This window comes from Ruditapes philippinarum, unplaced genomic scaffold, assembly GCF_026571515.1.
Source record: "Ruditapes philippinarum isolate M1 unplaced genomic scaffold, ASM2657151v2 ctg2071_1_1_1_1, whole genome shotgun sequence".
NCBI lineage: Eukaryota > Metazoa > Mollusca > Bivalvia > Venerida > Veneridae > Ruditapes > Ruditapes philippinarum.
The window spans coordinates 71995-99950 of NW_026863960.1; the positions used below are offsets into that span (position 1 = coordinate 71995).

Here is a 27956-nt window from a genome sequence, read left to right on the forward strand (position 1 = left end):
ACTCATTCAATGTCCTATATTTATCACACACCCGTGCCGATTTTGCGACTACGTAAATATGGTATTGCACGGCCGTGCATATATTTTGACGTGACGTCATTAGCGTTATACAAACATAGTGTAAAGACGCGCTAAATGTTATCGTTATACTTAAGGCGCGTCAATGAAAAATGACTCTTATTTCACTTTAAACGGTCTTTATTTTGGGTGTGTGATAAATAGAATATTAAATTCGTATATTTTCATTACTGAATTTATTGCACTCGTTGAGTAAAATAATATTATGCTCGCCAGAGGCTCGCATAATATAATTTATTCAACTCGTGCAATAAATTCTGTATTGAACTTACACTCATTCAATATCCTCTATTTATCTGTTCGACATTTTCTTATTCTCCGTCGGAAACGTCAACGTTAGGAAACTGACGTCACAATACAAACATTGACGTAACAGTTGGACGATATCATCTTAGATACCATTGTTACGCTCTGACGTAAAAATAGGGCGTCAAATGCGCATGTATGTTTTACTTTAATGCCAGGAGGCAGGGAATATTGTCAATAACCCAAAATCCTTATATTTTAAAATGGAAATGAAGAGTGATATAAATATGCTGATGACGATTATGACACGCCCCTGTAAACACTCTATCAAAAATAGTTTAATATTTAAACAAGCATTGGGACATCTGCTACAACGATAAATAGAGGATATTGAATGAGTGTAAGATCAAAACTGAATTTATTGCACGAGTTGAATAAAATTAAATTATGCGAGCCTCTGGCGAGCATAGTATTATTTGATTCAACCTTTTTCATTGACGCGCCTATAGTATAACACTAACATTGAGCGCGTCTTTACACTATGTCTGTATAACGCTGATGACATCGCGTCAAAATATATGCACGGTCGTGCAATACCATATTTACGGAGTCGCAAAATCGGCACGGGTATGTGATAAAACTGGTTTTCAAACAATTCTTACATAATTATATGAAAAAAATACCATAAATCATCAAGTCTTAATACTTTATTATACCTGGCGTCAAATTAAAATGTACTTTTATCACACACCCGTGCCGATTTTGCGACTCCGTAAATATGGTATTGCACGGCCATGTATATATTTTGACGTGACGTCAATAGCGTTATACAAACATAGTGTAAAGACGCGCTTAATGTTAGCGTTATACTATAGGTGCGTCAATGAAAAATGACTCTATTTCACTTTAAACGGTCTTTATTTTGGGTATGTGATAAAAAGAATATAAAATTCGTGTAAGTTCATTACTGAATTTATTACACTCGTTGAATAAAATAATATTATGTTCGCCAGAGGCTCGCATAATATAATTTTATTCAACTCGTGCAATAAATTCAGTATTGAACTAACACTCATTCAATATCCTCTATGTATGCGCATTTGACGCCTTATATTTACGTCAGAACTTAACAATGGTATCTAAGACGATTACGTCCATTTGTTACGTCAACGTGTGTATTGTGACGCCAGTTTCCAAGACCATGACGTTTCAGACGGAGCATAATATAGAGGATATTTGTTTAGTTCAGTGTAAGATCGGAATATATTTCACCGAGTGAGCACCAAAATGTATATTTCACGAGTGGCGCAGCCACGAGTGAAATATGAACTTTTGGTGTTCTCAAGGTGAAATATATTTCGATCTTACACTATACTAAACAAATTTTCTTTTTATTATATGCAAAGAAACGTTTTAAAAGACATTAAACCTAATACTGAATGAAAAGCGCGCCAAATAATAATACAACGTCACGTCATAAAGTTGGTTCCCAGTACTGTGCACGATGGTATTTCACTGAAACAACGTAAGGGGCTTAAATTCAAAACAGTGAAATTATCAAATTGATAATTTCACTGTTTAAAATAGTGAAATTACCATTTTTATTTCACTGATATATTTCTTTATTACCTGATACCTTATATAATTGTAATTTGATATTTTTTACTGCTTTCTGAAATTCTAAAAACGTCAACGTTCGCGAACTGTTGACCTGTCAATAGTTTCGACTGTTTCCCTCGCGTGCTCTGACGTCATTGACGTCATAGAGGATTCCTAATTGAAGCGTCCATCGATCATGATCATAACCAGACGTGACGTGACATAGTTAAAGTATTAAGTTTAATTATTAACATATGTGCAAAACTATTTTCTTGTTTCTTTTTTTCTTCTGCAAGTACTGTTAAAACAGTAATTGATCAGGTAATAAAACAGTTATTTCATATGTGATTTGGGAACAGTCAAACAGTTGTCCCTCGGTGTCGGGGATAGTGTTTTGAACTGTTGCCCTCGGCCTACGGCCTTGGGCAACAGTTCAAAACACTACCCCCTCCACCTCGGGCCAACAGTTTGACTGTTCCCAAATCGCATATGAAATAAATAACTGTATAATAAACCACCGAAAAGCATGTAATAATCAAAGCACAGAAGGCGCTGAATTTGTTTGGGTCTCAGAATGTCAGAAAGGTGAAGGTTGTGAGATTATAAAACAATTAGTTTTTGTATAGTGCCACCAATGCTTTCCAGCGTTTTAATTGTAGTAAATTGGCAATAAGACTAATTGCAACACTGATATTCAATTCAATAATTATTTGACTTAAACAATTTGAAAAAAAAATGAGTTGCCTTAACTGGGATTTGAACTCAAGACCTCTAGCTCCCTAAGCGAGCGCACAAACCCATCGGCCACGGCGATTGTATATGTTAACGGCCTGAAGAAAACCATATTATTCTAAGTTAGGGTTTGTAACGACGCTAACTGTTGTTTAACACTTGTGTAAATAATCATGGCGCTTACTATAAGCATGTATATCTATAAAGAATAAAACAATATTAGAAATCTTCGACCATTCGGGAATTATTTTGCTTGAAAATTAATCCGCCTGTCATGTGACCATATTTACGCAGTGATCTCCCCTAAATTTTTCGGCCTAAGTGTTACATATAAAGGGAAGTAACCGCTTCAAAAAAGCGGACTACTTTCGGCATTTGCAATTAACAGCATTAGAGTCTGAAATTTCGCTACCATTATTTGTTTGGTCTGAAGACCCAAACAAATAAAAAATGATAATCAAATAAGTTATATACTCATTCAACTTTTTTCTCGCCAAACTTGTCTTTATATGAAAATTACCCTAACAGTTTAATTACTTATTAATAGGCCGATTAAACCCGTATCGGCACCGGAAACGTGGCTGACTGCATACATTTTGTGCAAAAGATGTTTGCAGCGATATGCATCCGCGAAAACATGTCACATAAATGTGTCGTCTGCTATTGAAGTGTCATTCAATTGAGTTTCATTAGGTCAGACTTTTGTATTAATTTTCACATACACTTACTAGAAATCACCACTTAACCAACCGAAGAAAAAATGTGTATGCATGCTAAAGATGTGAGTTTTCTAGAAAAATGACATGTCTGACACATTAAAACGATCTTGTTATAGGGTTGGCCGGCCAAATGTTTCTCAAAATGTTCCCAAAGATGATTACCTCCTTTTAATTGAATTGTTCTGCTGATAACAGTACTGACATGTCCTTTTTGAAATACAAATCACAGATATATAAATCTTATATTTAGCTCCATGTACAAATTTAGTAATTATTTGGAAACTGCAAAAATAAAACGTTTTTGAGAATCATAAATTATAGTAATTCTGAGGTATATTGGGCCTTTAAGAACAAGATGTGAAGGATTCTGACGTATCTAAAGGGTAATGGTATGTAAACGACACAAGAAAGAAAGCAGAACAACACAAATGAAGCATTTTTTTCAGTGTAATATGTGTCACGATTTACGCGGTTAAAATAGTATTTGTAGACACGATGTGAATGGTTTGACTCAGCATGGAAATTTAATTATAGTCCATAAAATATTCAGATTTTAGGTCGGAGACCCTAAACCGTTTGATAAGCGTATGGAGTTTAAAAAAAGCCTATGCAAATAATATCAAAAAGCAGTATACAGTGAATATATTTGAACTGTAGAGCTCTAAGTATATTTTAATCCATGTAACATTTTGTTAACAACATTTGTATTAAATATTTTGTTTGTCTTCCATTTCTGATTACATGTATTTATAACGCAAATCAATTCATTTTACAGAACAACATTTTGACGTACCTAAAACTATTTTCATGTCTTTATGTGTGATAATTAGTCAATGATAACACCTGTCTGCATGTATATTAGTTACACTGAACTCTAACTTGTGCTCCGGGGTTTATACCTGTCAAGTCAGGCTTGTTTGTAAAAACATTTATCATATATCACAAGAATGTAATTTAATTTTGTCACGAAGGCTTTGCAAGGTGCATTTCGATACACGATAAAAATTGGTAACTTTAAGTCTTCAAAGTATTCTAATATAACGGAAATATTTTTTTTCAAGCTGCAATTTAGGGAAAAAAAAACATTGGAAAATAGCCTCACCCAAGGCATTTTTGGACAACTAGATACATCTTTGTTTTATCACAGCAGATGCTAGGGTTATCATGCAGTTTTGGAGGCTTTAAAAAATGTCAAAGACAAAAACAAAAAACTTTTATATGATGTTGTTTTTTTCTGGTGGTGTTCAAATATCGGTATAATACAAACATATTTTTTATCATAATGACATGTATCTTTTTAATGCGTGTATTTTTATTTCACCTTTTTCTTTTTTTTTAAATCTTAATATAATTTTGATTAAGAAAATCGTATTTAATAATTATTGGCTCTTTTACAACCGCGAATTAAAATATCTTTATAAAAAATATTCCATTTTACGGCCAATAAATTTAATGTGCCAGTTATCCACGACAGGTTCTGTGTGCCAAGACTTAACTAACATCAAAGTGTATAAAGCTATATCTCCAGGAAAAATTATTCTTTGAATTTTAAAAAATACTTCCAAAATGGTTGTATGATACAAATATGGTTATAATTACTTTAATGGCAGTAAAAGCAAATCGTGAATGCACAAACTCATTGCTTGATGGTTAAAACTCTTCTTAAAATAGCAAAATAATATATAAATTATTTTGTTCTGGAACATTTTATTCTGTTTGTGTATAATATCCATGTGTATTAAATAACACCGGCAATATATGTAAGATTAAAAAAAAACAATATAATTTTACTGTTCATAAATTATATAAAAATATTTCTCAAGATATAGCTTTATACCTTTGAGTTATGATTTTCAGAAAAGTTAGATCATAGGGACTAAGGTCTAGCAAATTAGGCTGGTGAGGAAGTTGAGCAATGTAAATATCTCGGCTTTTATCAATAATAAAGTCCTTATCCGAAGACTGACGGAAGGGCCGAAAAGTTTCGATTTGAAGCTGACATTACATTGTTGTAAATTAGACACCTGAGGTCCACTCGCTGGTCTACTTTTTGATAACATGTTTTCATTGCTCTATGTCCAGGATACTTTTAATTCTAATGTAATAACTTAAAGATCAAAGTAAGAAGTAACTGTTATAAGAAGTTAATTGCTATTTATGTTGGGATAAGTACGAACATTTAAAAAATGTTTTAAAAATACTAGTACCGAACGTACTACTAGTTCTTTTTCACATTCTAGTCATTTTTCTAACAAAGTAAAAGCGACAATTAAGTGATTTATTTTCATGAACGAATCATGACTACAATGTATTTCTGAAATTCATGTGTAATACTTATAGGGTACCGCCTTTTAAGTGTCAATGCCCGAAAAAAAAATTACGTGCATGAATCGCAGGTATTTAATCTCTAATGGGTAACATGTGTTTTTCTGTTTTTTGCTGACAACTGTTTAACCTTTGACAAAAGAAAATGAAACATATACGAGAAGCTCATGGAACATTAAGTTGTTTAAAATTGTTTGATGGTGTTACATTTTGTCGTCGTCGTTGTTGTTGTTGTTGTTGTTGCTGCTGCTGTTTTTGTTGTTATTGGTTGGTTGTTGTGATAATTCGATATCTCATGTGTTACGTCTCGTAAGACGCGCGAAATGTTAACGTTGTACTATAGGCGCGTCAATTAAAAACGGTTCTTAATTTTCACTTCAAACGGTCTTTATTTCTGGTATGTGATAAATAGAATAATAAATTCGTGAAAGTGCATTACTGAACTTATTGAACTCATTGAATGAAATACTATTATGCTCGCCAAAGGTTCGCATATCACAATTTTATACAACTCGTTCAATAAATTCAATATTAAACTTACACTCATTCAATATCCTCTATATATTATACGGTATATTTTAGAAATTCTCTGGATAGCTTATTGTAGTAGTAGAGTGGCAGTATCAAGTCAATGTACGTCAAAGTTGTTTGTTAACTTGAATATGTTTACAACATTATTCGACTTCGCCACTGTTTAGATCGTATAAGAAGAGAAGTTGCATGGTAGTTACTTGTGGAAAATGGATAAATGATGCTGTACATAGAATCCTGGGAGACTTCGCCCGCCAAAAAATGGCTGAAATGTTGTAAAAACTGGTGCTCACCCCAACAAATATTTTAAAACATTTAACGAAACAGTATTTCAATGAACATTAACCAAAAGATTTTACTATAAAAAGCTGTGCGACCTTTGGACTTACCGTAATACGAAAACAATTCACATACAGCTTGAAATGGTTTTTGTTGTTGTTTAATAACGCCATTCTTTTTAGTAACATACTTACACCCAACAAAAAAACTAAACAAAAACTATATGGAGCATTAACATTCATAACAAAAATATTTCTTTGAAGAAGTTTATTATAATGTTACATGACAATTCAAATGTTTTTCTCTTGTTTGAAACTCCAGTTCATGCGTTATGATGATGGGTAGTATTAGCGCGACACTTCAACCTCTAATGGTAAAGTTCATCCCCCCTGACACCGTCATTTGTCAATCCAGTAAACGCGAGTGGCTATTATTCTACGTCAACGGACACACAGGGCCTGTCAAATATGCTGCAAGGCAGCGCAACTTCTGCCGTTAACGTACTCCTAAAATAAAGTTTATTTAGGCCACTAGACTTATTGTCCTCACGATTGTTTCAGTAGAATACTTGTGTTTTTAATTTCTTCTCGTTTTCTCTTTTCTCTTTTTTTTATGAAAAAACTATATTTTTTCGATAGTGTTTTGAATTCTTTGGATTTAATTAAGCGGATAATTTGCAGAAATATTATAAAAAAATCTATGCAAAGGAAATTATTCGGAACTGCATAGAAATACTGTTGATTTAAGACCAGAATGAGTAGGTATTTTCAGTACTTGAAATAAAAAAAATATGTATTTATGTAGAGTATATATCGTAAAAGACACTTATTAATTATTTCAAAATATTTCTCAATAATCGTTGGTTAACATTTTTTAAAATAGACTGACTAATCAATGTTCTAATATAATAAAGTGGTGTTTCCAAATTACACCATGAAAATGTGTCGCGTGTTCAGAATGAAAGGTGATCAGTAGACTTTGATAATTCAATGACATTTATTGTTAATATCTTTCTGTTTTCAGTTTCAAACAATATCTTTCTGGTACTGCTGTTGCTATATTGTTGTAATGCGCAGAGATTTGCCCCCACTAGACTGCCCGGATTTATGCCGGGAACCTCTCCGGCTGTTCCCAATCTCGCCCTCGACATGTGCCAGAGACAAGCTGTTGCTAAGCAATCGAACACGTCAAGAAGCGGAAAGCACGCGGAACCTATATATAAATGGTGCACGTGAGTATATAGGTGTATTATAAATAGCAAACGCCAGCAGAAAAAAATACAGTTATATGTAATTTATTGCATACTTTCATTGAAATATTGATGAAATAAAATGGGTATTTTCATTTTCGGTATTTATCATCCTAAAAATTCTTTTTTTTACCGCAGTGAAACATATTTTCCGTATTTTTACTGGTATCATGCCGGACTTCTTTCTTCTAAATTTAGCAAATGCACACACAATTATATAGGAAGTCGTCTGCAACAGAAAATTCAAGAACTGAAGTTTTTCCCTATAGATACTGGATTTATTTTCATGTAGTGGTATGACAATTATCATATTTCACTCGTGGCTACTGCCGCTCATGAAATATTTATTTTCATACCATCCGATGAAAATAAATCCTGTATTAATAGAGAAAAAAACTTCAATATCATATCATGTATGTATTGGTTGAAAAAAAATAAGCCGGAGCAATATTATACAAATGTGTTAGGACCTTCTTTTAAACATTAACAGTGGTAGTTATAGTTACCTTTTTTCCGCCCATGAGTCAGACTAAAAGAACGTTGATGGATAGCATTCGCACAAATAATAATTGGTGTAAGCGATGATTTATCATAAGAAGTAAAGTTGATTTCTTTTTTTTTTTTTGCCAGCTTAAAGCGATTATCCTGTGGCAATATTATTTACAAAAAAAGTCCGACTTGTAAACCGCAACACACACTAATAAATGTACAATTTCTTGCGGGAAAATGCACACAATCCTTACATATGTCAGAAAAAAATGTTTCAAAGGTGATATACTTTCAACTTTGAACTGAATAATTTATTCAAATTTGGATACCTTGAATAACACTATTATTCAATTCTATAGGATAAATGCCACTGTTTTTGTTTTATTATTATTAATAATATTTATTTATTATTATTATTATTATTGTTGTTGCTGTTGTTGCTGCTGCTGCTGCTGCTGCTGTTGTTGTTGTTGTTGTTGATTTTGTTATTGTTGTTGTTGTTAACAATCATCAACATAAATAGAACCAGTTTGAATCTACACATGCCACTATGGATGTTAAAAATAATAATACGTGAGCATTTATTTATTATAGAAACATGTTTATATACGGTCTCACGAAATGATTCCAAAGAAAACAACCAAACATCAAAATATTAAACGGTTTCAATGGTTTTAAGATAAGCCGGGGAATTGATATGAGCTTAACCCATGTAAAAAGCTATATGAAATTTGTCCTCTGCTGTAAGAAAAAAAATCTTTATACTTTTATGGTGAACAAAATAATAAAAAGTTTTTCTTTTTTCTTTTTCTTTATAAATTAAGAGGAGCAAAAAAAACTGAAATTGTTTGATAATAAGTGATGTAGAAACAGTAAATCTAGCAAATATGTCGTGTAGGGGGATCTCTAAGGCTATCACGAAGTGTCCCCCAGTATCTCCTGTCATCCGTAATGCTAGTTTAATTACTCGCTAATTTACCTCGACCTATTACATGTCACAATGAAATTAATCTTAGCCGCGCTGATATGTGGTCCGCGGTCTTAAATCAACATCATTTCGGATATGACGTGTCCGGATGACAATTATTGACAATTATAGGGCACATATATTGTCTTATATTTATTTTATACCCATAAAAAATAATGTAAAAACAACTTGATACTAAGTACCAGTTCTGTTGAAATTTATAACGACTTTGTTCTTTCTTTTTGATTTTCAACCGGAAATAAAAAAAGAAAAAATGTAGGGCCGGGAATAATTGTCCTGATATCCGTAACTTAAATGAATAACCAATCACAGCATAGATAAATTTATAATCATTATTTCAATAGATTTATCATTGTGTATGTTCCAAGCTTTAGTAATTATGAAAAAAAATGTTCTTTTGAAAACGATGCGTCCAAAATATACAAAGTTAATATACAGACAAATATTCAAACTACTTTTAGATTAAATATTTTAAATAAAGTTTACATATATTCTTACTTGTCTTCTTGAACAAAAGTGTTTTTAGTTTAGTTTAGCAGTACAGTAATGTTATCTAATAAGTATGTTATTTGCCCACAGATATTGTCGGTAGCCAAGAGTGAAATATGATAATTTTCATACCACAAGATGGAGATAAATTCTGTATTTATAAAAGAAACTTGAATTTTCGGTTTATTATATACATTTTCTCTTTTTAGACATTACAATTTGAATTACTCACCGTTAAATTCAGTGTATTGACTGAATTTAGCAGAAAGTAGGCCGGCAAGACACCATGGCAAAAAAACAAACAAAAAAAACAAACAAACGAAAAATAGGTTTTACAGTGACAACAGTGACAATACGGAAAAAAAACGCATTTTATTACAACAATATTTCTCGTGGTTTTTTTCCTGGGGGGGGGGGGGGGGGGGGGGGGACACTGATGACAATGCATGTTCTTTGATGAAAGTCAGGACCTTCTACTTATATAAACTAATGTAAAGAAACCTCTTCGTGTGTCAGCGTTACTTTTTTACCAACACCATGGACTTTGAAAACGAAAATTAGTAATTTTCGTATAATTCCGTTAAACCAATGCTCAATGGTTGTTACGCTCTTATATAGTGGCGGTCGCGAATAAACGCCATGACAAGTGTTGCATTTGTATCAGCAAACTCCTCACAGTGATTACCTCCCTTGGCAGTATTGTAATCACTGCCTTCAAAGACGTCACATGATGATGAAAGTCACATGACGTAACGTCGAAATTCAAATGTAAATATCGACCGTTACAAAGAAAATCTAACTTTATTTTTCTCGTCTGTTTTATTTTTAACTTTCAGTGCCTACGTTCGATATAGTTTATCAAAAAATTATCGAAAGTATACAAAATAACGAAAAATAAATTCAAAAGCTAAAAAATATAAAATATCAAAATATCGTCTCGGTAGAAAATAATCTCATATTTTTTTAACTTATTACTAAATATTCATATTATTTATTTATTTATTCATAAACATTGTTAAATAAATGAGAGAAAACTTGTCTGATAGATAGAAGCAGTAGATAAAACGATTTTTGAAAAAATATAGTATATCAGAAATTCTGATATATCTGGACCTTGGTGGCAGAGATCTACGCCGAAGAATTAAGGGGAGATCACTGTGTGAAGATTGTTGTATCAGATGTATGTGATGAATCTTACAAATTCATTCTGATAACAAACCTCCTGAGAAACATAATGTGACATACTTGTACACACATTTTGTATTTGAAACAGTTTTTCATAAAATGTCTAAAAAGTACAACATATTAATTTTGTCAACATGCCTATGTCAAATAAATTTGATTTTATAAACAAGTACTTTTTGTTAAGATAAACATTTAGAATAGCTTATATTTGACAACGATTTCTTTATTATTTCAGAGTATACGAGGACGTGCTGCCGTGTCTCGGAAGAACTTTACCCACAGCAAGTAGTGCCAGCGACTGGTACCTCAAACTCATTTATAACGAAACTATGGCAACGAAAATGTCCAACAGTTTATGCGCGAGATTTCCATGTAAGTCCCCCCCCCCTCAGCCCATAATGAAATAACTTTCTTCATGATTGGAACATTTCAGTGGCCCGTCTTTCTAAGTTAGTAGAATCCTCTTTTTCTAGAATATATTTAACATTTACTTAGTTTCTTAAATGAATTTATCCATTCGACAATCTGGACAAAACCATTCATCATTTTTAGGGACATTTCAAAAGAAGTGCGAACTGAACACTGAATAGCAAACAGTGCAGACCATGATTAGAAAGAACGAATGTGCCCGCTAATCTTGGTCAGTACTGGTCGAATAGGTCACAGCTGTCACAGCCAGCAGGCTAATGGTTATAGATAAAAGCGGTGACAAATTATTATATGGATAAAAACATTATAAAATGTAGTACTATGAATAAACCTTTATTATGGCTTATCCGTTATCTCGAAATTTTGTTATCGCGATCTTTTTCGGAGGTCCCGAGATAACGAGAGTCGACTGTAATTTTGTCTTTTTCAAAGTAATTCCAGATGAAGAGTTTAACCCATTCGTGTATGCTTCTTGCGGAATCAAATGTAAGAAAACATGGTTTTAGTAACTTTTTGCACAAGACATGCAACTGACTTATCTTAGCCTTTGTTTAAATTTTCAGACATATCAAATCTTACATGTGTTGACGGCGATATGCCAGCAGTTGGTAAATGTATGCAGTGGACTACAAAGTCAGCGACCGACCATTTTTACGGACACTTCCTACCTCGACAGCCCCTAACAGCGCAAAAAAAGCAAATGGCGGCTATTTACGCTTGCATGTAAGCTATAGATTTTACCTTATATTAAATAAAGATTACTGTCATAAATGAGTGTCTATTAAACTGATTTCGATTTCTCAGTCTTTTATAACTGACAGTCATGTGACCTTTGTTCCAAAGCGAAATTACATGTACGGTAAAATTCGAATGTCTTCCGAACAAAGGTGACAACTGGAACATCTCGGCTATCATTCATAATAACTTTTTATCCGAAATTTGACGGAAGAAGCCGAGAAGTTGCGATTGTAAAGGCGCTCAATCCTTTACATTACTGGTGTAACTGACAGATTTCCGAAATTTATACCAGTATATCTAAAATCAATTATGCAACTTTGACCATTTTTCATTTAAAGAATTTCGGTGGCAACGGCTGGGTGTTTCCACAAGGAATTGAAAAGTTGTTCCGAACCAAAGAGGAAACTGATGTACGACTTTTATATAATGTTGGCGGGAAAATGCCGGGATATTGCTGGTGTACCTGACACAACATCAATATGTAAGCAATTTATTTTTGACATTTTTGTGGTATGTTACTTACAAGTTAGTCCTTTTAAGTTGTCAAACTTAACATAGTATTTTTGAAAAATAAATGTAAATTTGTCCAAAGCTGTCATGTTGTAAAAGTAGTCGAAACAAAAAAGTGTGTGTTTTTTATATTGTTTACTTGGACCTTTTACGATCTTGCCTTGGATTTTTTGAAACTTATGGTCTATCAGAAAAAAATGCTAATAAAAACGTACATTTAACCAAGAATGTGTGGATTTTGTTTTAGATTTTAGTGTGCAACGAACACAAATCATTTTTGTACTTAATAGCTCTACAAATTTTCTTCTCTTAGGGATGATTATTCTTCATTCACGTTCATCAATACATTTCTTTCCGCATGTCACATTTAGCCAAGAGTTTTATCTGAAGCTATTGTAAATAACAATATCAATCTCGTAATGAAACTTTGAACGCATTTTAACACATATATATAAGTAAAAAGATACGTATATGTAAAATTAACATTTTATTTATTACCAGCTCCACTTATAACTAAGTTAACGTCATTGGCGCCAACACAACCGCCTCTAGGTGACAGCGCTCCCGAGAACCAGCTGGAAAAATCAAGCGTAGGAACCAGCAAACCGGAACCGGCTCAGAGGGAATCAACCATAGTGACTAGAAACTCGACAAAAGTTACGCCATCGACACACAGGGTTTCAATTCCTCCAAACAGTGCCGTACAGAACACTGACTATTTTTCGTGCGCCATCTTGATAACGCTTGGACTCTTTTATTCCAAAATGTGAGCTAACAAACAAAATAAACAAAAAATATTCAGGTCAAACTTGAATGTGTTCAGAGTCGCAGAATCTACAATAAATAAATGTGAATTTTAAAATAAGAAGAGAAAAGCATGCTAGTTGTGTGAAATGTGCTGTGTCATTCAATATACATTTGTATAGTACATATTGTATTATTTTTCATATAAACATATACATGTGTGTTTCCTACCTTCGCGTTTTATATGACTTTTTTTTACAATGTCCTATATTATTATGTAATTTACAATCAGTTTTATTATACACCATGTGTTTTCATCTGATGTAATTTTCTGAATAATATTCCTGAAAGATTTCTTCAAAAAGTCATGAGTTTCATGCAAAGCATTGCAAAGCGATCCAAAATGAAATCCATTAAAAACTAGATTTTCTTTGACAAGAACATTTTTATAGGAATTTTGGAAACGAGTTTTTTAATACCTTACATTATTAGATCTATTTATAATTTAGAATTACAGCAAATCAGTAGAAGGATTTGTTATAAGATTTTTAGTTACTCTATGATATAGACATAATATATAATATAATGTCTTATACCAGTTCCCAAAAACAGTGGATCTTCATGTATATTATGTTTAATTATATACATGTTTATAAATGAAATATTGAGAAATATTGATAAAATGAAATGCCTTTTTTTCATTTTCTGTATTTTCACTGAATAAGTTCACTGCAGTGAAACATATTTACCGTATTTTCACTGGTGTGTAGCCGGACTACTTTTTTCTAAGTTGAGCAAGTACACATGATATGAACATAATCATGGAAGTTGTGAATAGATCTAAGATAAATAACTGTGCAAGTCTGTGTAATATAAATTTATATCTAAAACTATTATTATTCTTGTATATAAAGGTCGTTTATGTCATTTTTATTCAACCATATACATGTATCTGATAATTCAACAGTATAATGTTAGTATAGGATAGATCATGAGTACCAGTTGGATGTGAGATTTATCAACGAGCGAAGCGAGTTGAAAAATCTCACATCCAACTGGTACGAGCGATCTATCTGACTTAGACCACAGGTAGTTTTCTCTGTTTAAGGTGAAGATTAAACATGTGTAAACGATTTCTTCTCCGACTATTTCATAAGGATATCCAACTATTTCTTATTCAATCTATTTGGCCTTATTGTAGGCAATAAAATGCACGAGAAAACGGCATAATTCATGTTATTTCATGAATATAGTCACTGAATACACAATCTTATGAATGATAGATTTCACATTCCATTATAAATTTCTACTCAGAAGAAAATTGGGAAAAATTTAACATTTCTGAATGTGGTGACATTACATTTTCGCAACTTGAGAGATTTTGTTGTTATTCCTGTTGATTCCTCATTTAAATGATTTAATGACAGCACCGTACAAAGCGCTTGAATTATAAGTCAAGAAGCAAGACTGCTTTCCGCAAAATACTCTTAGACAGAAATCATGGGCAGGATATTTATTGGTTGTCCGGCTGAAGTTCAAAATATTTTACTTGACGTATAGATTTGTTTATTTATATACATCCTGCATTGACGGTTTTTTTTACCTCATTCATGAACTAAAAAGTATTATTACCCTTTCAGATTTTTCCGCCTTTTTGATTGGATATTGATCACCCGAAAGAAATTGATATAACCGAGCCAGACGGGTAATATACACACTAAATTTCCCCGTTGGGTACCCAACGTTGTAAACAACATGCGCGGAGGTGATGCGCGTACGGTTCGATTTTACGCGGTGTAAATTCCGATTTAAAACCACTTTTTAACTGTCAAATGATAAATAATAACCAAAGTAGAGTAATGATACATATTACCATCAGTATCGAAAACAAATATGACCTTGTGAAAGCTTGATATTAATTACAAAAAAGTGCGTTCAATAGACTACTCCTTTTCTCTTGTTTACATTCGTCAGGTACGGGAAAAATTATGTGACGTCATGTTGTGACGAAGAGGTACCCTAAAGGGAATCTTATTTCGACGTTTCATTTGAAACAGCAATGATTTTTAAAAAAATCGTCTAAACTCGGCAGGGGAAGGGTAATAAAATTATTATTTTGGTTTTGGAGTGATATATGTGGATATATTACCTGCCAAGATAAAATATCACCCTCGCCTAACGGCTCGGGTGATATAAAATCTTAACAGGTAATATATCCACATATATCACTCCAAAACCAAAATAACATATATTACAAACGTCCCTCTGAAGCCTTAAAGCATAGCATTTCCTTAGCGTTGCAACTGCAGCCCAATAACCTTTCGGAAACTCCACGCCCTTCCCCACCAGTGGAATCCCCTCTTCCCAAACCAGTAAATGAATGTAAATCTACAATGTCTGCTATTAGGAGTGAGCCGGGCATAATTCAGGATGAGATTATTGAAATATGTGCCTGACAATATTACAGTAGCACAAAAGGGATCGTAAAATTAAGATACATAATTATATAGATTTAGGTAGTTTTTGATAAACGCATACCATTTTATTATTGCTTGTTTTTTTCTTATTTACAAATACAGTAACTATTGAAATGACAAAATAAATTGGTCAAAGGACTATTGCTATCTGTTAGGTTTTTTATTTGTTTGGGTCGTCAGACCAAACAAATAATGGTAGCGAAATTTCAGACCCTGATGCTGTTAATTGCCATTGCCGAAAGTAGTCCGCTTTTTTGAAGCGGTTAATACCCTTTATATGTACACTAACGCCGAAAAATTCAGGGGAGATCACTGCGTAAAGATGGTCAAATGACAGGCGCATTAATTTTCAAGCAAATTAGTTCCCGGATGGTCGAATATTTCCTATATTGTTTAATTCTTTATAGATATACATGCTTATATAGTAAGCTCCATGATTATTTACATCTGTGTTAAACAACAGCTAGTTAGCGTCGAAATAATAAGGGTTACAAACCCTAATTTAGAATAATATGGTTTTCTTTAGGCCGTTAACATATAACTTCACCGTGACCGAGGGGTTTGCGCGCTCCCTTAGGAAGCGAGAGGTCTGGAGTTCAAATCCCAATTAAGGCAACTCATTTTTTTCAAATTGTTTAAGTTAAATAAACATTGAATTGAATATCAGTGTTGCAATTAGTCTTATAGCCAATTTACTACAATTAAAACGCTGGAAAGCATTGGTGGCACTATACAAAAACAAATTGGTTTATAATCTCACAACCTTCATCTTTCTGACAAACAAATTCAGCGCCTTCTGTTCTTTGATTTTAAATGGGGCATTACACTATTTACTTTACCATATACATAGAAATTTTCCCCGCATAAAGCGTGCACATAACTGGTTTTTCCTTTCAGTTGAATACAAACATGATAGTTATATCAAACACTTTACTGTGATGTGTGGGATATATCAAACACTTTTAAACTTCTCTGATTGGCCGAGAGAAAACAGCTGTGGTCTAATGCCTGTTTTGTTATAACAAAACCCCAATTTCATAAAGTTCAATAACATATTAAATGAAGAACATACATTTAGGTAATGAATTGTTAGAAATGTACCTGCTTTCTGTCAGTGTCAATCTCGATTTTATTATACATAATCAATCACTTATCGGGTCAGTATATTCAAGGAGCTCCACTGAGATCAAAAAGTCTAAAACATAAATTTTGACATAAATCGAGTGACACGCTTAAAATTGAAAATTCTGCAAAGGATAATAAAACAATATCCGCAGAATTAAATCAAAAATCAAGACAAAGTGAATTCTTAGCCCAATTGTTGTGGAAAGCGGAAAGTGTTCACTTTTTGAGTAATTTTGCACAATAAAAATAAAGGAAGGATCTTAAAATTTGCACAGAAGTTCAATTATTGGTTCAGACCTACATCGAATGGTAAACAAATATCGGAAAATACTTCCAGAAAACTTCAGTGGAGCCCTTTTAACCTTTAACCTCAAGAACTTGTGTAATGGATTTGCCCTGCTTTGAATTTGGAACAGTCCATTTGAACATTAAGGTGTATTTCAATATCCTACAAAAAAAATTAAGTGACCAACAATATAGAGCCTGGTCCGACGCTGTGTGTCATTAAAAAGTGTTTCGTCGATGTGAAAAATAACCCAAAATTTCAAAAGCTTTCTCACGTTAGCTAATTCAAATCGGGCAATTAATAGCAAAGGGGAAATAATAATGAAATAAATATTAATAAAATACAATTTTCAATTTATTTCCTAGCATATCTTCCTGTTCTAAGTGCCTCAGAGGATCTTTGTCAGAAATCAATATTGTATAATCCTCAGTGGAGTACCTTTAATCTATTTTTTCACATTATCTTTTGTATTTCAAGTAGGGAAAGTCGAGTATACAAAGAATTGGCAGAATTGCATGGGTCAATATTTGCAAACAAAGTGTGAAAATGTATATCCCATATTTAATGCACATATAACGTTTTTTGAAACATTCGCGTTTTGTTGTTGTTGTTGTTTTGCAGAAATATATAATAATTTTACTCAAATACATGCAATTAAAAGTAGAAAATATTCCAAACTCAAAATTTTCCAAGAAATTACATATGATTTTTATAAAATTGCATTATGAACTTAAAAAGATGAAAACTGATTCCCCGCTTGATTTGCATTACCGTTGTTGTATATAAACTAATTGTAAACTCCCATACATTTTACAGCCGAATAAAGACTGTTCCCTAAACTAAAATAGGTAAACATGTATTTACCACTGAACTGGCAACTAGACACACGACTTAACAGCAGCTGACATCAGATTGTTGATAAATTTAATTGACAGAAAGACAAAATGTAATCCCTAAAGCATCATTTGCAAAGATATTCCCGAATTTAACATTTCATGTAAATAAAGGGGGGTAATAAGAAATTTAGTAGAAAATCGTGAAAAAGGAAAGAAGATAAAAAGAGACATGGCAAAACACCAGTGCATAAATAACGGTCTTTTGTTTTCCATCCTTAAAGCGGTTGTTTTTTATCATACCCAATATCAATATAATGGGAAACAAGAGCCATGTTAGCATGGCCATCCCCCGCCGAATATGTTTGCTCATTGTAAGAATGTATATGTAGTAGATCTAAAGAAATAGTTTGGTGATGAAAACTGATGGCTGAAGTGATTACAGATTTGAAACCCATACTGATGGCTGAAAATAGCAAACGACAATAACTGAAAAATAATGCAGGGAGGTTATCATCCTTGTGTTTTGTTTGTTTGTTTCATTTTACGCCTTTTCCCAACAGTATTTCAGTCATAAAGGCGGGTAGTTTCCTAACCATCGTTCACGGAGAGTTACACCAGTACTAGACTACCTTCCTCCGTGCTAAACTACCAAAGCATCTCACGTGGATCGAACCCACGCCAGAGAGGTAACTGGATTAAAAGTCATCGACTCTAACCCCTCGACCACGGAGGCGTGCTGCACTCCTCAATGAGATCTATCCACCTATGACGTTGATACCTCTAACACTTTTTGTGATATGCTCCAGACAAAAAGTATGAAAATTACCAAAGGGCAATAACTCAAAAATTATAAAGGGTAGAGCTATCATTCTTGTGCACAGCATTCCTCCTCAATAAATAAGATCTATCAACCTTAGAAGTTTCATGTTGACATCTCAAAGACTTTTTGAGTTATGCTGCACTTAAGTATGAAAAATAACAAAGGGCAAAAACTAAAAAATTATGAAGGGTAGAGTCATCATTCTTGTGCACTGCACACCTTCTGAGTGAGATCTATCCACCCATGAAGTTTTATGTTGATATCTCAAAGGCTTTTTGAGTAATGCTCTGGACAAAATTAGGTTTGAAAAATACCAAAGGGCAAAAACTGAAAAACTATGCAAAGTAGAGTTATCATTCTTGTGCACTGCACTCATCCTCAATATGATCTATCATGCTATTTAGAGATCAGAAAACATCGTTTATTTTTCTCTTTTCAAAATATTACATTTATAACAGTAAATTAAAGAAACAAACTCCAGATATGTGTATCTTCAAAAGAGATTTTTTAAACAGATTAAAAATTAAAAGATTTGTTGCGTTACAAAATGATACATTAGAAGAATTTGAAAATTGCTGGATAAATCTAATTTCAAATTGTTTGATTTCTAAATAGTACATGCAGAGAAAAATGCTACCAAAGCAGTTTATTAATTCTTTTCTTTTCAACCTTTTGCCCCTTTTCTTGTGTAATTGTGTAAGTGAATGAACCTCTTAACTTTTTTAAAATGTCTTATATATTCTGATATACTACTGACTAAAAATAACAAAAATAAATTTATTTTGAATTATCTACATATCAATGAAAATGCTAAAGTCATCATGGTTTGTACTCTTGTATTGTATTATTTTTCTTAAATAAACTAAACTAAATTCCTCGTTTATTTATTTTACCTACATAAACATATTTCACTTGTTTGTCTTTTTAAAGTCCTCAAACAATAGCTTGAATTCTATTTAATATATTTCTAGGCGAAGATGTTGGTGTTTTATCATTTCCTCCCAAATGTAAAATAATTTTATGATTTTCATTTTTTCCCTATAAATACAGGATTTCATCGTCGGATACCCACGATTGATAAACATGTCACATAACATGCAATCAATGTTAATGGCTCGGCCGTGGGTATCCGACGATGACAGGATTTATGTTCATAATAAATATTTCATGAGTGGCTGTAACCACGAATTAACCCATTTTTCGGCCTTTGCGAACTAGAAAAATGTATTTCTAGGAGAATAGTTTAAAGAATAAGATATAAAGTAATTAAACATACGTTTAGTATTGCAAATGCGTTTCGTAAATGCATCAGTTAAATATTCAAATCAACTCGTACACACTTTATATGTATAAGTATATTTCTTGTATGCATATGATAATATGATGTATGATAAATGTTTATAAATAATACGGCAACCCCGATGGACCAGTTAGAGTTCAGTATATATAATTAATATACATATGGACAGGTGTTATCATTGAATCATTACCACACATAAAGACAAGAAAAGACTTTAAGTAGCAATGTTCATATAAGTGTCAGTTTCATATGTGACAAGTTATTATAATTAAAGTAGTTACTGCCATATCATTATCATGCCAATGTTATTACCTTTAAATCGCGCGAGTTATCCTGTAGATTTAGTATAAAATAGACATTCCATTATGCAAGTGAGTAAAATAGGGTGTTATGGGTAAAAGAAACGTTTGGAAGGAATCATTTTATTTTATAAAAAGTTACTTGTTGTGATTTTAGAAGTGTGAAAATTCCATCTGATGGTTCTTTACTCATTTATTTCAAATGTCACGTCATCAGTCAATCTAATTGAAATAAGCTCTAAATAAGACTAAGGCAGCTTCTTAAACATACGTGTATTTTAAATCACAATTCATCAAAAAGTTAAATTTTATCTAAGGCACCATTCTTACCATACAGTAGAGCTACATTGGTCATCTTCTTGTAGGAACTTTAAATCAAAGATTATACTTTAAATCAAAGATTATACGGCAGCATAATTATGTTCTTACCTAGATCACGAGTTTCTTACAAATCGTTCGATTAAAATTCTAAGCAAACTAAAGATATAATCGAACGCATCCTACCGCTGTCTGCAAAAAAATATTTTAGGATTGGGTAACTTTTAATTTTGTTGTAGGCCCTAGTTGTTCATTTTTTATCGCTTAAAAAGAATTATTGTCGTATTATGTAATGTAAATTTAACAAAAATACGTCTAAAAATGATCTGACTTGTGTTTTAAGGACTTCATTTCAAGTAGAAAATAACATATTTTTATATTTCATGAAAATCGGGTGACGTGCTCGATTAACATGATTAAGTTAACAAGTTTTGACCAGAGTACAGAATATTTCGTTTGTGAAGATGATTCCTACTGATGTCAGTTTTTCAAAGGTCTACATGTGTCAGATTATGATTAAAAGATTCATTTACATTATCAAATTCACAACTTGAGAAGTTCCTGAAATATGGCTTATTGCGTGATGAGGTGGGGGGGGGAGGGAGACTGCATAGCCATACGATGCACAAACATCAATTAATTCACATTTAATTTGATGTAAAAACGTGATTTTCATTTACATGAACTCGATGTTTGAGAACTAGTATGAACCATGAGTGACTTGTATTCTTTATTTTCTCCTTTTTATCCTTGTCCCTTTTTCTCTCTTTTTCAGTTAATTTCTTAGAGTCAGACACAATACAGTTAATACAATGAATGAACCAGATGACGGGAGCAAATGTGACAGTGTCAGTATAGTGTCATGCTCTACCAGGATAAGTGATGTAACACAAGAAAGAGACTTACCTGATTTAAACAGCAGAAAATTGTAATACCCTAATTTATTATAGTTCTATTAGTTGTAGGCCCTATTATTTGTAACCATCTGGGCGACACTCTATTAATGCAAATGTTAGATGTAATATTTTATTGAATAATTTCCATTTGAGACACCTGATTTATGCAGCAGTACAATTTAATACATTTAAAAAGACCTCCCAGTTGATTTAACTTTGTTAAAAGTGAAGTTGCTGTGAAAATTTGAGAGCATTCTGTAAAAATCACACAGAAGTATTCTAATCTTTGAATTCATTAACACTTAATTGGAATTTATTAATCACTCAGTGCTTTAACATTGCTTCTCCAAAATATTAATTTTACAGTACTGCTATTTTAAAAAAATTTATAGAACTAATCATGATTTTTTTCCAGAGAAAATGGTGAGACAGCATTCAGGTCATTCGATGGAAACAAGCTCACAAAACCTTGGAATACAGGTAAATACAAATACTTATTATGGTCAGATAATTAAAACTATATAAAATATATTGTGGTAGTAAGTACAGAAGGGGAATTTAGGTAGTAAAGATTCCATGACTGTGTGGATGAAATTTGAATTAGAAACAACGGCATTTGATTAGAATCAAAATGAAGTAAAAGTATGTAGAATAATTAATTAATATTAGATAGATAAAAATCACCATATTCATATTATATCTAATCTCTGTTTTATGATTAATCATAAATGAATAAATAACCCATTTCATTCTTATATAAACGAATGTGTATAAAAACTTATGTATTTTATCATCACAGTGTTCATATTTTATTTTTTAAATCATCTTAAATTGGTCAACAGATTTTTTTAGGGTATTAATGTCAATTCCAAAATAATCACTTGCTAATCAAGCAGGATAATGGTAAATTTATATTTTCCGTTTTAGATGGAAGTGACATGTCTCCCATTGTTCCCATTCAATCAGCTCAATTCACACAGGTGCCTATTTAGTATTACCGTATAAGTACTTTTTTCTGCGGGAACTTTATTTCTGCTATTTCTGCGGTTCTTAAGGACACCGCAGATTTAAAAACCGCAGAAAATTAAGCCTTTTCCTATGTCTATGTCGGAATATGTCAACTACCGGTATTGTATAATTACATTACCATGTACCGTTATCGGTTTTGTAGATGGGAAGTTTTCTGTATGTATCCGTCATGAATAAAATATAAGAAAAAAAGTTACTTTACTTGTTCTTTTTGTTTAAATAAATATCATGTTTGTATGATTTTCGCTCACCCTAAGCTTGATTTTTTTTGTAAAATAAAACTATTATAGTTTGACGGGTGCAATAAACATACCCTTTTGTATTTGTACAATATCTTGTGTCTACGTGCGATTTTACCATTGTTTATTTTTCACACTTCATATTTATACACATGCAGTATTACAATTAATTGTTGTCATTGCACGTTGTTAATCTTTGTTTATTAATGTTTATATACCGATACATGATGATTACGATAAAACACATTAGAAGTCGTCTGCATGTTTACCGGAAGTAATGTACATGTTACATCAACAAATCTTGAAATGTTGTCTGTTTGTATCGGTTAATTTTGTAAAAATATCTAAATTAAACCGCAGAAATAAAAAACATCAATGCGAGAATGATAACACCGCAGAAATAAGATACGCAGAAATTTAAAACCCCTTATTTTAACAAAAATCGCAGAATATTAAGCCCGCAGAAATAAGTACTTATACGGTATTTTACTTTATTTTGTCTAAAACATTGACAGTTTATGTGTTAAGGCATTACACAGAAACTTTTATGTTGAGCTATAATTTAAAATTTTAGTATAAATACAGTATTGTCTATGTTATTTAAATATGTGTCCAAATAGATTTTTTTTAATAGTACAGAAACAAACAATCAAATATATCAATTAAATAGCAATATTATTTATTTTATTTTATTTGTTGTTCAAATAATATTATTTTAATGACATACTATGTATATTTGCTGCCTAAACAAACAAAAAAGTATCACTTTTTAATTGTTATTTTATTGGTATTCTTCAAAATGAAAAAAATATCCACCATTTACCTGCTGGAACCAAATCTTTTTGGTTAACTTGTATAATTATAATAAGGTCAAAACTGATACAATGTAATATTTAAAATTTACAGAAATCACCTGAAGAGGACAGTGTCTCAGAAATGTCTGAAGTTCTTATACCAGTTATATCAAACCAGTCCTCAGTCATTGCCAACAAATCAATGTTTGAAATTCAGGTAAATTTAAATGCTACTTTTGTTAAATGTGAAATGAAAGAATTGAAACTGTATTTGTAAGGGCAAATTAAAGACAACTAATGGTCCTTAAAGCTTACACAAGCTTTTACCCTTTAATGCATGCTCACACATGTACATCCATTGGTCATTAAGCTTTAAAGGGCTTAACAATTTTGTGCATTCTGACATATTAGCACATCCATTGGTCATAAGTTTAAAAGAGCTTAACCATTTTGTGCATTCTGACACATTAGCATATTTATTGGTCATTAAGCTTTAAAAGACCTTAACCATTTTGTGCCTTTTGACAAATTAGCACATCCACTGTTCAGTAAGCTTATCATAACTTATTTTGATAGGAGAGTCAACAGATTGAGGAGAGTCAGAGTCTTCTACCACAAGTACCGACAGAGTTTCATAACTTGAACATGCTCAGAGAACCAAACTACAGTAATGTGAACAATACAGAGAAAGATAAGTGGATGACAAAAAAGACAGACAACATAAAAGCTAGAGGTGGTAATAAAAAGAATGATTTCAGAGAAAATGTTAGTTTTATACATACATCTCCAAGTAACAACATCAGTCTGTCACAAGCAACTGTTATATCCAGTCAGAAGGATGTAAATTCATTCTCTCAACAAATTGATTCCACATCTTTGAATGAAGGATTCATTTTCTCACAACCGATGGTATTTGCTAGCGAAGAGGATGTGTTGACGTTTTCACAAGTGGACAATGCTCTCAATATTGAAGGAGAAGTTGTCTCCTCTCAAAGGGCAGTAACTCTAACAGAACAAAAAGACCCAGCAGATAGAATTATTTCTAGACTTGACAGATTGGTGTCCTCCTTAGACAAAGTTTCTACAAGACAGGTAAATATAATATTGATATTTAGAGTTACCTTACCTACATTGTTGTTTTTTGATAATACTGTTTATAAATAGATATGTACAGTGGAACTTGTCTCCCTTTAATGGGTCCCCACTCTCGTCTCTAATTGTCAAGTCCCATTGTTGTTTTTTCACTATAAATGTTAACCCCATAATCTGAAAACCCCTTTGTTCTAAAATTTAAAATGTATATGTGATACTGTTTTATCTCAGAAATTTTATTTTACATATGCATATTTATTTATCAGTTGTTACATGGGGTGCCCTTAGCAATTTGGTTAAGATCATTGACTTTAAACCAGTTGCTCCTCAACAGTCTGTGAGTTTTGAATCTCGCCAGGTACTTTGGATTCTTTTATGTGAGAAAGCTCAGATCCAGCTATACTTACAGGACGTTGGTGGTTATACTCAGAGATGCCCTCCAGTACCTAAGATAATGCACAGAGGGGCACCTGAGGTCTTCCTCCGCCTGAGGAAAAATTGTCATATGACCATTACTGTGTCAGTGTGACTAAAAACCCAAACCAAAAGAAACATATTTTATACTTAAATATAAAAAAAAAATCTTCTTTTACAGAAAATGGTGATTGAAGCGACCATTCTTCAGTGTATCACAAGTTTACAAGATAGTCTTAACAACAAACTGAAGAAACAACAATCGACCACTGACAATGCTGGTATGTCTCTTGTATTTTATATGTCTAATTTGATCAAAGATGAATTCTTAGGTCTTTTCCTAAATAGCAAATCTGTCAGAAATATCCAAGTTTTATCTTGAAAATTTTAGGGAACTGCACAGATTTGAAATTCCCCCGCAAACTTTTAAGCATACACCCAAACCTGAGTTAAAGACAAGATTGCAATAAAGGTCACCCTGTAAATAAAGGCCACTCCTTGTCAGCCTATCATTGATTAAATAGAACAGTGTTACCTCAAAATAAAGACCACTTGTCTGTAAAGGTCATATTCTGCCTATAGTTATAAATGGCCTTTGTTCAAATGTTTGACTGTATTATGCCTTGTTATGAATAACACCATTTATAAAAATGTGTTTAATGTCATCTAATCTGAAAGAAGTGAGTGTTTTAATAAGTTTGTTAAATTTACCCCCAATTATATAATGGTTACCGTTCTAAAATTTCCTATATGTTAATTGGACTAATGTCAAGGTCACTTAGTCTAAAAATAGACTTTCTTGCTTTTCAGTGCTTTTAGCTTTTGTCAGTGCCACATCAGGGAGAAATCATATTCTCTATTTGATCTTGGAATATGATTATGATATTATTAATTTTATATGATTGAAATGTAGACAAGGTGTTTTAAGATGGAGGTGAAATTTAGAAACTACCACTTACGTTTAACATTTGTGATTCTTCTGAATTTCAAGATATAAAATATAGTAATACATGTATGTCAACTTTTTTCTAAAATCATCATAATTATATTTGTCACCCTTTATTTTCATCAGGAATCTTTAAAAGACTTCTACAGACAACACAGACTGGTTTACTGAAACTGACAGAGAAACAAAGACTTGAAAAGCTGCAAATGTCACAAGTTGGGTCACAGTCCATGCAACATTTAAACACACAAAAACTAAACCAGTCTGCTCTAAGTGACTTTGGAAAGAGACAGAAGAGGGTGTTTAGTTTACTCAAGCGACAGAAATATTTAGTTGATTTATTTAAATCAAGAAAAAGGTATTTACATATCGTAATATTTTTAACCCTTAAGCTGGTGAATTTCCTAAAGGAGTTTGTCCAGCTTCCATTATTAGAATTGTTCATTATCAATATTTGGGATATCAAGATGGAATTTCTAAGTGTAAGTCCATCAACAGAATAGAGCCTGGTCAGACTGCATGTACATGTATGTGCTAGCTGGGCTAGCTCTATACTAGTTGCTAAGGCTTAGATCACTTTCAGTTTCAGAAAATTAAGTGTAAAGTTACCAATACAGTGGTGAACAAAATTTTAGTCACAAATAAATTTTATCTTCTTACATGAATTTATATAAGCAGTTAGAGGAGTTTGTGGCTGGGTGGTTAAGATTGTTGACTTTAAACCACTTGCCTTTTCACCACTGGGTGTTCAGGGATTTTGGATTCTTTCTTATGAGGCAGCTAACTAGATAGCTTATGAAAGCTTAAATAACATGTAAGATTTTTTGTCACATAATCGCATAATATAATCATAATAATATATTATTATTTTCAAATTTCAATATACCTTAAAGTAGCCAGGTACCATAGACATGTCATATGAACATAACTACTGATATATTTATTACAGATCTGAAATTGCAACTGATCCCAATGTTAGATTTAAAACTGACCAAAAACATGACCTGAGCAGACAATCTGAAACCAAACAAGTGTCTAAATCAGGAATTATCCAACCTAATAATACTAATCTTAAGAGAAATCACATAAGTAAAACTTGTAACAAATTGTCCACAGAAAGAGAATCTGAAACAAAGATAATAGGTGACAGTCAGACTGAATCTAAAAGTGAAGGAGCAAAAGATAATGATATAGTTAAGATAAGTGAAGAGCTAAGCAAGCAGGTTTGTTTCATGAGAAGAGGTAGCAAGGATTCAAAATTAACAAAAGAAAACATGGGTGAAGGTCTTAGAAATAAGGATATTGAAGAGGAAGCAGCATTAGGAAAAGAATTGAAAAATGGTAATAAAGCTGGAAAAGCAGATGAAGTATCTTGTACAGTGACAGATGTGACTAATAAAGGTGGTACAGAATTGGAAGATGCTGAAGATTGTAATCTGACACAGGATTTAACAACTGTGCCTGACACTCAAGACGTCATTTCACAGGATTGTGCAGTTGGAAACAGTTCAGACAGTGGTGATGTCGTAGATATAACAGCAGATATGTCTGATAATGAGATATCTGAATTTCACATGAAGTATGGAGTTAATGGAGGCTGGAGAAATTGCAAAATGAATGAAACCAGCTAGAAAAATCAAATTAAAGGTACCCTCTACATCTGATTGTGAAAGCATTTCTGGGTAAAAGTATCATTTGAAAAGGGAATTGGTCCTGTTTGCTCCTAAGGGTGAAAGCATTAAAAAAGTCAAAGTT

General features: G+C 32.4%; 1 protein-coding gene across 1 annotated transcript; it reads left to right on the plus strand.

The window, feature by feature from the left end:
- The first annotated feature begins 7199 nt into the window (after window positions 1-7199).
- Window positions 7200-27832, plus strand: LOC132723961 (uncharacterized). The gene is made up of 11 exons (XM_060708767.1): window positions 7200-7266; window positions 7533-7740; window positions 11145-11281; window positions 11902-12061; window positions 12415-12586; window positions 13105-13287; window positions 23862-23966; window positions 24326-24841; window positions 25437-25536; window positions 26328-26559; window positions 27151-27832. Exons 1-11 carry the CDS (start codon window positions 7263-7265, stop codon window positions 27830-27832), a joined length of 2499 nt encoding a protein of 832 aa, XP_060564750.1. The 5' UTR covers window positions 7200-7262.
- Window positions 27833-27956: the final 124 nt, after the last annotated feature.

Coding starts and splice junctions, on each gene's coding strand:
- LOC132723961 (XM_060708767.1), top strand. Junction 11,282..11,901: donor TTTATGCGCGAGATTTCCAT/GTAAGTCCCCCC, acceptor TTAAATTTTCAG/ACATATCAAATCTTACATGT. Junction 25,537..26,327: donor ATCGACCACTGACAATGCTG/GTATGTCTCTTG, acceptor TATTTTCATCAG/GAATCTTTAAAAGACTTCTA.